Genomic DNA, 12044 nt, shown 5'->3' on the forward strand with positions numbered 1-12044 from the left:
GAAAAGGCATTCTATTAAAACAAGGAAAGGTGCAGAGCTAGTCAGATCCCCGGCGATGAAGTCAGAGAGCAAATAAATTATGGAAATAGACTCTGACACACTCTCATCCTCTCTCCCTCTAAAACACAACCACACACACACACACACATATTCACAACATGTTTGATTTACTCTAGGAGTGCTTTCAGTGTGCTTGTGTAGGCCTGCTTTGTCGTAACTCAGAGGCAGTGTTGATACTTAAATTCATATTTTTTTCACGTCACTTTTAAATACAGGAGGGACAAGGACGTGTGCACATACTAAACCTAATAGACAGGAGAGTACAGAAGTCATTTCTTTTTTTATCAAAACGCAAATGCATTTAGGGGCATTTCAAGCGCACATTGAGTAAATATTTCAAACAGATAAGATGAAACATGCTCAGGGAGAGGTTATGTGAGGGTGTCGTTTGTATTTCTGTGTGTGTGCAGTGTGTACAGTACCCGCTGTCGGTAAAGAGGAACTCAAGATGAGTCATGTAGACCTCCCACAGAGGAACGCTGTAGCGCTTAGCCAGAGACAGAGCGATGCTATACACGTCGTCCTCCAGTGTCCTAAACACACACACACACACACACACACACACACACACACACACACACACACACACACACACACACAAGGAAAAAAATGAATCAGATTTCAGTGCATTGAAGCAGAAAGAGCCATCACTCCCACTCATATGGGTTATGATTATAACTCAAAGATTAGTCATTCAGCTGAGGAAACTGATTGTGTATTCCTTTAAGCCCCCTCCCTGCTTACTCTGTGAGGCCAAGGATGGTCTCCTTCTTGTAGTCCGAGTCGGAGCTGAAGCGCTGGACGTCCACGCCGCGGCCCAGCCCCTGTAACACCTGGGCCTGGGTGAAGTCGGTCAGGCGCTCGTTGTACACGTGCAGCTGGCCGATCAACTTCTTCAGCTCCTCCGGCCAATCGGAATACGCGGACACATGCTGTGTGACCAATCGAATCAGCTCCTTTGGGTCAGCCTGTGAAAAGAGGAATAAATCTCATCTTTGCACACAAACTGCTGCTGAATGTGTTATTTCATGCTGGGAGCCTCACGGGGTAAAACGATACGAAGCGGACAATTGGGCTAAAAGCCACATTCTGTAATCCTGAGAATTACTATAATACAGACACCTCTGAAAATACAAACTGGACATGCAGATTCCTGCTTCTTTTCTGTAGGAGAGCGAACATATTAGCTACTGCTTTTAAAAATGTAGTCTATGTCTATATAGTCTATCTTTAGAATTCCTGCTAGCTAACTATTTGCCCATTTATATACATTTGTTCCAGTATTTGTTTTACACAATTTTTTTAAAATAATTTAGGATTTTAGATACGATGCATGGTGTCTCTTTTTTTTTTTGTTTATTATTTATGGTATTTTTGTATAATTCCCAATGTAGTATAAAAAAATGGTTTTAAAGAATGCATATGGAATAATACAAAATTGGAATAAAAAAATGTAACCAAAATTATAATCTTGCCAATACCGATTTAAAAAAATGTATCTACAAATAAGAAATGTCACCGCTAAAACACTGCATAACTAAATCTAGCTAAAACCTTCCTCCTGTGGACAGAAAATGGCAATCACTACATGAGGTTCACTAAAGTTTAAGCCATAAGTGAATGTCAAACACTGGGCTTCAAACACCCTGCACTGTACAGTATATAAAACTTCACCGGTCTTTTGCTGCCTTGCCCTGACATACTAATGAGGCTATTTTCAAAGATGACTGTAATTTTCATCAGAAAATCGGAACCAACTACCCTGGCCTTACTTTAATAACTTCTATAATTTTGCTTCCAGGAAGACATTGACTGAGTCACCTGAGTTAAATAATCCAACTCAATATGTGCCTTTTTTTTCTCCTACACACCTGAATAGTATGGGTAAATGTACCGGGAACCATAATTGCTACTATGATTCAGGCCTATGGGGAATTTGACGGTGGATACACATTTATGATTGAGAATGTCATGTGCAGGGAGCGGGAGGTGAATGTTGCATCTCTCTCATCACCTCTGTTCTAATTAAATGAGCTCCTGAATTTGGTTTTTGGCATCTTATATGCTGTCGCCCAGCAGGATGAGATGCTTTATTTGTTGATCTTATTTGCATATGGTAATTATTGCTGCTGGAAATGTGTGAGCTTAAAAATGTGAGTGTGTGTGTGTGTGTGTTTATGCATGTTTATCTCTGTGTCTCTTCCTGCTCTCAGCATGTGTGTGTGTCTGTGGATGTGGCCTTAGCGGCAGTCATGGTGGAAGATTTGCAGTTCAAAAGCAGGACGGGAGGGGAACGTGAGGAGAAGAAGTAGAAAGAGGAGAATGTTAAAAGTGTAGAGAGTCAGAGGGGGGTGAGGAAATAAGCCAGGAAGAAAGTAATGGAGGGGAGGGGAGGAAAGGAGAGGAAAAGTAGGCTGGTATTTGTTCATGCTGGCGTCATTTTGGACAAAATGTTCAGAAAAGGAAGGATGACATGTAAAGGAGAACACAGGGAGAGAGAAGAAAGTCTGCTGGAACTGTGAGGGACAGACCGATGTTTGAAGAACTTCATTGAAACAACTCTTTCATGACGAAATACTGTTTGCATTCTCGCCGTCGATGTCATTCATCTACAAGTCTGGATGATATCCTCCCTTACCTTTCCAAACACTAGTTTTTCTTGCATCTCCAAAAATCCTCTCTCATCACTAAAAGAAATCTCCTGAATCCTTCTTCTTTCTAATAAGCATTCGTTGTGATCCCATTTAGTCTTCAAAGCAAAGACAACACTCATTCCTCGTTTTCACTTCATCTTATATAATTACTTGCTTATTTAATTTCAAACTATCTTAAAAAGCCACTTATAGTGTTACTTCAAAGGGAAGGATGTATAAACTGTATGTCAAGTATAATTGCATTAGGTAGTGTGTGATGTTGCACAGCTGGGAGGAAGCCAGATCTATCCAACTTCCCCTTAAGCTATTCCACCGCTGCCACGGGCTCTTTCCTCCATGCTCCCCTCCTTCCTGTGATGCTGCTTAAGAGGGAACAGTGTGAAAAATAAAAAAAGTCTTCACCTACACTTGCTCTCTCATTTACACTCTTAATTTCCCATGTAATTATATTTTAGGTCATAACCCTGCAACCGTCAAATCATTTTGCCAAAGCTCTCTGCTTAAATTAGTGAAATAAAACATTATTATAGTAACTTCATGAGTTTGTCAATTGTATCATTGTGATAAACTAAATCCTAATATTACATCACGCAGTGCTATTTTTATCATTTTTACGATTCACTGTTTCGCCTGTGGATGTAAATCTTTCATAGATTGCTAATACTGTAAAAAGATAGGCTACATGAAGATGAACATGTTGTATATGTATCCACAGATTAGACATAAGGTTTACGTCCCTGTTGTAAAAACCCAAGTTCAACGCATGGCGTAACGGAGTAAACAACCATCTACGGCCACGCTAGCAGCCGTGTGAGGCTGTAGGGTGCCAACATGCTCACGAACACTATGCTAACATGACGATGTGTAGCAAGTATAGAGTTTACCATCTTATTTAAGCACGTTAGCACGGTAGCATTTGCTAGTTACAGCTGATTGGAATGCCATCAGTTTTGAAGATATTTAATCAAAAACAAGTATTGGACATATTTCACCGGATGTTAGTACCAGAAGAAACAATCGGGAATCACCATAGCTATTACAAATACTGCTGAGAGGACCATGAATTAATATCTTAACCATATTTAAAGTCAATCCATACAATAGTTGTTGAGACTTTTCACTCTGCTGTTGGCGCTAGAGGGAAAATAAGGGGATAATCGAAGGCCTTAGAATTCATCATCAGGGAGCCATGAATGTCTGCACCAAATGTTGTGCCAATCCAACAAGTAGATTTGTAGATATTTCACTCAATATGAGAAACAGTTAACCTGCTGGTGGTGCGAGGTCGTAAAAAGTCAGAGGATCACCACAGTTGATAGGATTCATCCTCCGAGGAGATTAAATATTTGTATTAAATGTCATAAAAATAGTTTTTAAAGATATTTCACCCAGAAAATAAACTGTTAACCTCACGGTTGCTGGCAGGCACGTCAGGGGATCCATACATCCATCCATCCATCCATCCATCCATCCATCCATACATCCATACAAATGGCAACAGGTGTCAAGTGGTTGCTTGGATATTTCCGTTTGGACCAAACATCATTACCATCCCTACAGCTTCTCTGCTAGTGTGGCAAAAATACAATGTCTCCCTCCCTTCCCATCAGTCTGGCAGTCCAACAAGTCTAAATTCAAATTCTTTGCACGAGTGTTGGTATCAAAAACAATCCATTTGTTATCATTTAGAAGAACCATCCCTAAAAAGGGGCTTGGGTAATAAAGGTCTGTTACATTCTCAGTGTTATTTTATTCTGTGTGTACTCATCAATGCCACACACACACACACACACACACACACACACACACACACACACACACACACACACACACACACAAGTTGTTAGCACATTGTCTTTCTCTGTGTCTCTTTGTGTGGTAAGGATCACACAGAGGTTATAGAGAAACAGAAATACCTTCCCTCTCTAGCGTGTACGCTAGTAATGATCTTAATGAGTTGTGTTTATGTCATGCCTAACACTTAGCTTTACAGTCAGTAGCCTCATTAGCACTAATTCTGCAAACGGTGTACACAGTATGTGCACATAATTAGGAGGAATGCACAGGGGAGAGAAATCGGGCACTGATTGTAAAGGAATAATCACTCCACAAACAGGCTCGGCTGCACTGTGGGTCATAATACAGCGTGAAGGGGACTGATCACAAGCGAGATACAAGCCAGCCAAAAAAACTGCAAAGACACGAGCAAGAGGAGCAGGAGTAACTTAGCACAGTCAACCTGGTGCATCGAATCAAAGGTTTAGAGACTACGTTGTCTTAAACCTTCCCAATCAACTGGAACAGCTACTCTGCTTTACAGAGCTCCCATGGGTAAAATACAGACTGCTAATAATTGTGGCACAAGGGTGCTATTGATACAAGTGCACAATTTGTACAAAAAGAGGAAAGCCAAGTCATTGAGTTCGCAGTGCTTTTCTATGATTGGGAAGTCATTAAGTCTAACTCGTTATTCCAGTCAATTCAACAACAGGGAGTTGGCGCGGTGGTCTGGCACATCCAAGGTCAGCTCTCGCACCCGGCAGCTTGAATACTGTTGTGGGCATGAATAAAAATAAAAAAACATCTGCGTTGGCCGCAAGCAATGCAAAATGTCACTAGATGTAAGCAAAGTGCTGTTTTATCAAGTAGATCTCGATGCTATTAGGGAAACGCTTTCATCTTTGCTCCTAATACAATTTCTGCCTAGTGAGTGCTTCAGTAAACTTTGTGCTTCATTTTTCCAGTCTGAAAAACTTAACACTCTGTCCACACCGTTTAGATTCCCTACAGGTAGAATCCAAAAACAAATTTATGTACTTAGGTGAAAACATTATTTCCAATTCACTGACTCCATCGGAGTATATGACCTGAAAGTAAAACAAGAAATTGCGGGCTTTTATTCTAAAAAGGGACATGTCGTAATGAGATGTTCAAAGAGCTAAGCATTTTTTTTTTTTTGCATCATGTACTCCACAGTCATGCTTCTGTGTGTCTATAGTGTACACTTTAAATGTATGCTTGTTTGTGTGCACCAAGGAGTGTGAGTGATCAATACTCAGTGAGAGAATGGCGACTGCAGGCGAAGATAAATGGTTGAGTGAAAATTCTCAATCTCTTTACTCAGCACATTGCCATAGAGGGGCTGCACATTCACAGCTGCGTTTATGCAAAGCACGAGGATTCACCACACACACACACACACACACACACACACACACACACACCACACACACACACACACACACACACACACACACACACACACGTAAACAAACCTTAACCCTCACATAAACATGGGTTGTTCTGCAATATCGTGTTAACACCACCAGCAGAACAATTACGGTAAAGAGCGCCTCTATTTTGCAAACGAGCACTTTAGTCGATGTAATGAAAACTTTGAGTGCGAGCAAGTGAAAATCAGCTCATTATGCCTTTGGGAATAATGGAAACCCAGCATCCGTGTCATTGAGCCTGATGCTGTTCCGTCATGCCCGGGAGCTGTAATCGGATGGGAAAGTAACAGTTAAAGACCTTGAAAGTCAATAGTGGGAATCTTCAAGAGGCGTTGTAGCCATTGTAGCCCTCTGTAACTAGTAATACAAGACGACTTAACTAGAATATAAGGACAAGATTGAGGTTCACTTGTGTTCAGGTCTGCAGTGACCCATTTCAAGTCAAAATTATATAATAAACTACCATCTAGTTTTTTTTTTATTGGAGCAAGGCTTCATGACATCGTCCAAAACAGCTATATAAACACTACGAAACTGATTTTGACCATTTTAGCCAATTCTGAAGGTCTCTCAAAAACAAAAATGTGTATAATTTGGTATAGTGCATTGAAATGTTGTGGGTCAAATTAAATTACAACAGGATTTTATGGTTATGAATGCATAATAAGTTAGTTATGATGTAGTAATAACAATATTGGATGATGTCATTATTTTTGAGTGTTTTGGACAGAGTTAAAATCGTGGGTCAAAATTGACCAGCTTTCAAACACACCACAAGGGTTACATTTAAATTAATTAAATAATACACACGGGCAAAGAAGCATCACCTTAGGACTTGAGTATTAATATAATATTGCTGAGAAATATTAGAGTGCTGACTGAAGTGACTGAATCAGCCTTAAATCAAAAATATTCTGAGTATGTATTCTGGGAATATATTTAAATAGCATTTAAGGGATTAAGGGGGGTGTAGGAAAATAGATAGCAGAAAAAGAATGACAGAGTTTTAAATTAAAAGGATCATTTTCCATTTATCATGACTGGTTAATTTTCATAGTTTTGGCCATGGTTTCTAATGGTTTTGACAACGTTGTACTCACCAACGGATTACTGAGGTCTGTGAAGAGTGGCAAAGCAAAAAAGAACATGAGCAGTCAGAAGATGAGGCACGTCGCAAAGAAGTAAACTGTTTTCCCAGACGTCTGTAAACCACTTAATTTGGAGGTCAAAACAAATGTGAATGTCAGGAATAATCCCTCATTGCTCAGGATATGCGTGTGTATAATTCCATCAATCATTTTGTTTTCTCTTACAAGTATGTTTGGCAAAATTTGGGGTCTGTTTAAACAACGTTTGTCTGTCTGATCATAATTCTTGTCCCATCTGACTGAATGTTGCCACATTCCCAGATCTCAGTGAATGATGTTATTTCCAATTGGCTGAAACAAATGAATTCCAAAAAAAAAAAGACAGATTATCCTTTAAGAAGGTTTTAGGCAACTGCTGTTAAATGTTACAGTACAGTAGAGGGTCAAATACAGAAGGCAAACTTCCCCGCAAGCATAACTCAACAAGGTGCTACATGGGGAATTTTTTTAATCAATATATTGTTGTTAATTTAACTGGGATACGTTAGTATAACTGCAGTAAATAAATGACACCATGGTAAAGAGGATGGTAGCTTCTGTCATTACATACTGTGGTCCTGCCACATCATAACATACTGTGGTCCAGCTACATCATCACATACTGTGGTCCAGCTACATCATCACATACTGTGGTCCTGCTACATCATCACATACTGTGGTTCTGCTACATCATAACATACTGTGGTCCAGCTACATCATCACATACTGTGGTCCTGCTACATCATCACATACTGTGGTCCTGCTACATCATCACATACTGTGGTTCTGCTACATCATAACATACTGTGGTCCAGCTACATCATCACATACTGTGGTCCAGCTACATCATCACATACTGTGGTCCTGCTACATCATCACATACTGTGGTTCTGCTACATCATAACATACTGTGGTCCTGCTACATCATCACATACTGTGGTTCTGCTACATCATCACATACTGTGGTCCTGCTACATCATAACATACTGTGGTCCAGCTACATCATCACATACTATGGTCCTGCTACATCATCACATACTGTGGTCCTGCTACATCATCACATACTGTGGTCCTGCTACATCATAACATACTGTAGTCCTGCTACATCATCACATACTGTGGTCCTGTTACATCATCACATACTGTGGTCCTGCTACATTATCACATACTGTGGTCCTGCTACATCATCACATACTGTGGTCCTGCTACATCATAACATACTGTAGTCCTGCTACATCATCACATACTGTGGTCCTGTTACATCATCACATACTGTGGTCCTGCTACATTATCACATACTGTGGTCCTGCTACATCATAACATACTGTGGTCCTGCTACATTATCACATACTGTAGTCCTGCTACATCATAACATACTGTGGTCCAGCTACATCATAACATACTGTGGTCCTGCTACATCATCACATACTGTGGTCCTGCTACATCATAACATACTGTGGTCCTGCTACATTATCACATACTGTGGTCCTGCTACATCATCACATACTGTGGTTCTGCTACATCATCACATACTGTGGTCCTGCTACATTATCACATACTGTGGTCCAGCTACATCATAACATACTGTGGTCCTGCTACATCATTACATACTGTAGTCCTGCTACATCATAACATACTGTGGTCCTGCTACATCATTACATACTGTGGTCCTGCTACATCATAACATACTGTGGTCCTGCTACATCATCACATACTGTGGTCCAGCTACATCATCACATACTGTGGTTCTGCTACATCATCACATACTGTGGTTCTGCTACATCATCACATACTGTGGTCCTGCTACATCATAACATACTGTGGTCCAGCTACATCATCACATACTGTGGTCCTGCCACATCATAACATACTGTGGTCCTGCTACATCATCACATACTGTGGTCCTGCTACATCATAACATACTGTGGTCCTGCTACATCATCACATACTGTGGTCCTGCTACATCATCACATACTGTGGTCCTGCTACATCATCACATACTGTGGTCCTGCTACATCATCACATACTGTAGTCCTGCTACATCATCACATACTGTGGTCCTGTTACATCATAACATACTGTAGTCCTGCTACATCATCACATACTGTGGTCCTGCTACATCATCACATACTGTAGTCCTGCTACATCATAACATACTGTGGTCCAGCTACATCATCACATACTGTGGTCCTGTTACATCATAACATACTGTAGTCCTGCTACATCATCACATACTGTAGTCCTGCTACATCATCACATACTGTAGTCCTGCTACATCATAACATACTGTGGTCCTGTTACATCATAACATACTGTGGTCCTGCTACATTATCACATACTGTAGTCCTGCTACATCATCACATACTGTAGTCCTGCTACATCATAACATACTGTGGTCCAGCTACATCATCACATACTGTGGTCCAGCTACATCATCACATACTGTAGTCCTGCTACATCATAACATACTGTGGTCCAGCTACATCATCACATACTGTGGTCCAGCTACATCATCACATACTGTGCTCCTGCTACATCATCACATACTGTAGTCCTGCTACATCATCACATACTGTAGTCCTGCTACATCATAACATACTGTGGTCCTGCTACATCATAACATACTGTGGTCCAGCTACATCATCACATACTGTGGTCCAGCTACATCATAACATACTATGGTCCTGTTACATCATAACATACTGTGGTCCTGCTACATCATCACATACTGTGGTCCTGCTACATCATCACATACTGTGGTCCTGCTACATCATCACATACTGTGGTCCTGTTACATCATAACATACTGTAGTCCTGCTACATCATCACATACTGTGGTCCTGCTACATCATCACATACTGTAGTCCTGCTACATCATCACATACTGTAGTCCTGCTACATCATAACATACTGTGGTCCTGTTACATCATAACATACTGTGGTCCTGCTACATCATCACATACTGTGGTCCAGCTACATCATAACATACTGTGGTCCTGTTACATCATAACATACTGTGGTCCTGCTACATCATCACATACTGTAGTCCTGCTACATCATAACATACTGTGGTCCTGTTACATCATAACATACTGTGGTCCAGCTACATCATCACATACTGTGGTCCTGCTACATCATAACATACTGTGGTATTGGCTTCAAATCTTCAATGGTCTTGTTTCTCTATAATCCTTTTACAAATGTAGTCATGATATTGTCGATGCTAACATGTACAGTGTGAGATGTTAGGTTAGCAAGAGTAAACAAGATTTAACCCACCAAAAAACAATCCCAGCCTCTCCATTCAGGCCTCCCTCCAAAGCTACTCGGCCAAAAAAAGCGCACCGCCAGACTACTGATGGGAGACGAGTCGACGAGAGAGCGTTGGAGAGATGTGCACAGCGCATCGGTGTCATCGCTAACCATATCCAACTACCTTGTGTCTCTTTTGTTAGCAGGATTACGTAAAAACTATTGACGCAATTTGATATATTGATTGCTGTTGGGATGTAAAGAGAATTTTAACAAATACGAAAGAAAAATGCTTCTGTAATAAATTGCCTACCCTAGCTTTAATAAGGACCTATGACATGCCATCTCTTCCAATGTAATTTAAATAATTTAATGTCATTTCTTTAATTGATTAGGTCAACAAAGACAACAAACTGGTGTACACGTTCCACATGTGCTGAACCGATGTGAAGATGTGGCTGTTCAAGGCGTACTGTGCCCCTGTACACTGCTCACCTGCTGTGCAACAATGAGGCTGTATATAACGGCATGATTGATGCATTGGTAAATCCGTCCCAAAGGTAAATTTATTACTGTATGATGCACGAGTCGGAGCAGCGTACATTATTACTACGGATGATGATGCCTGAGTTTTATTATATGTGACATTTATGAATATGTTTGTAATGCGTGTGATTTCTATTGTATGTGCATTCATTTTATGTGAAGCGGTTTTGTTTTTATTGTTAAAATATTAGGTTTTACTATTATACGACATGGTCTGAAAGCAATTGAATAAAAATTATATTGTTTCCTTCACCTTAAGCTTCAAGGTTTTTCTTTGCAGGCAGCGTCAGCTCAACAAAAACCTTTAAATCTACAGAATAGTGAGGAAACAGGCTGTTGATTGAGGCTTTAAAAACACATCAAACACCTCGAGTAAACCCTCAGAGATTTGTGCGCCTATTTGCAACTGAACGACTTCGGTGTCTTGAGTGTTTGGTGTCTTATTGCTTGGGTATGAAATAATGTGATAGTGACAAGAGAACTGAAAGATCGTGAGAGCTATTGAGACACAGTGTTACTGCTCTTCAAGTGGAGAGAGGGAAACACTTGGAGACAGCTTGACACACCGCAACACACACACACACACACCCACACACACCACCCGCTGTCACACAAAAACAGATCCAACACTCCATTGCACGCAAACATGTTAGCCTGCAGTTACACACACACAAACAGATGCATGCACACAATGGTTATTGCACATACATATAGAAAAAACATAAAAACATGTTTTTCTCCCCCTAATCTAACGTCATTTGCAATGCAAAGCAAGCACGTGCAAGAAATTTTGATACAGGCACCCTGTCACACATATCTGAAATTAAATATCACACGCTGTACAATGCGTGCCCTTAAAAGATAAGAGAAAGCGAGAGAGCTGAAGAAAGCACAAGAGAAATGTATAAACCAGGCACATTCAAGATAGTATTGTAGAAGGAGGCGCCCGAGATTTGACAAGAGCGAGACAGGCCTATGGGAGGGGGGAGACTGAACAGTGTCGAGGGAGAAACGATAGCAGAAAGAGCAACATAATGTGGACAGAAAGAAACAGCGTAGAGACACAATAAAACAGAACTGTCATGCCAACAAAGCAATTCATTAAACGGACAGAGAAAAAAATAAGGAAAGGGAAAGGACACGTCGGGAGCACACACTGGGGGACAAGAGGA

The 12044-nt window shown here is 40.6% G+C and overlaps 1 protein-coding gene across 1 annotated transcript in view; it reads right to left on the bottom strand.

Moving 5' to 3' along the window:
- nbas (NBAS subunit of NRZ tethering complex) overlaps window positions 1-12044 on the bottom strand; it is a 152932-nt gene that overhangs the window by 60695 nt on the left and 80193 nt on the right. The window contains 2 exon segments of the mRNA XM_029462672.1: window positions 483-593; window positions 805-1028. Coding sequence (XP_029318532.1) covers window positions 483-593; window positions 805-1028 — 335 coding nt within the window.

This window comes from Cottoperca gobio, chromosome 24 (genome assembly GCF_900634415.1).
Source record: "Cottoperca gobio chromosome 24, fCotGob3.1, whole genome shotgun sequence".
Lineage (NCBI taxonomy): Eukaryota > Metazoa > Chordata > Actinopteri > Perciformes > Bovichtidae > Cottoperca > Cottoperca gobio.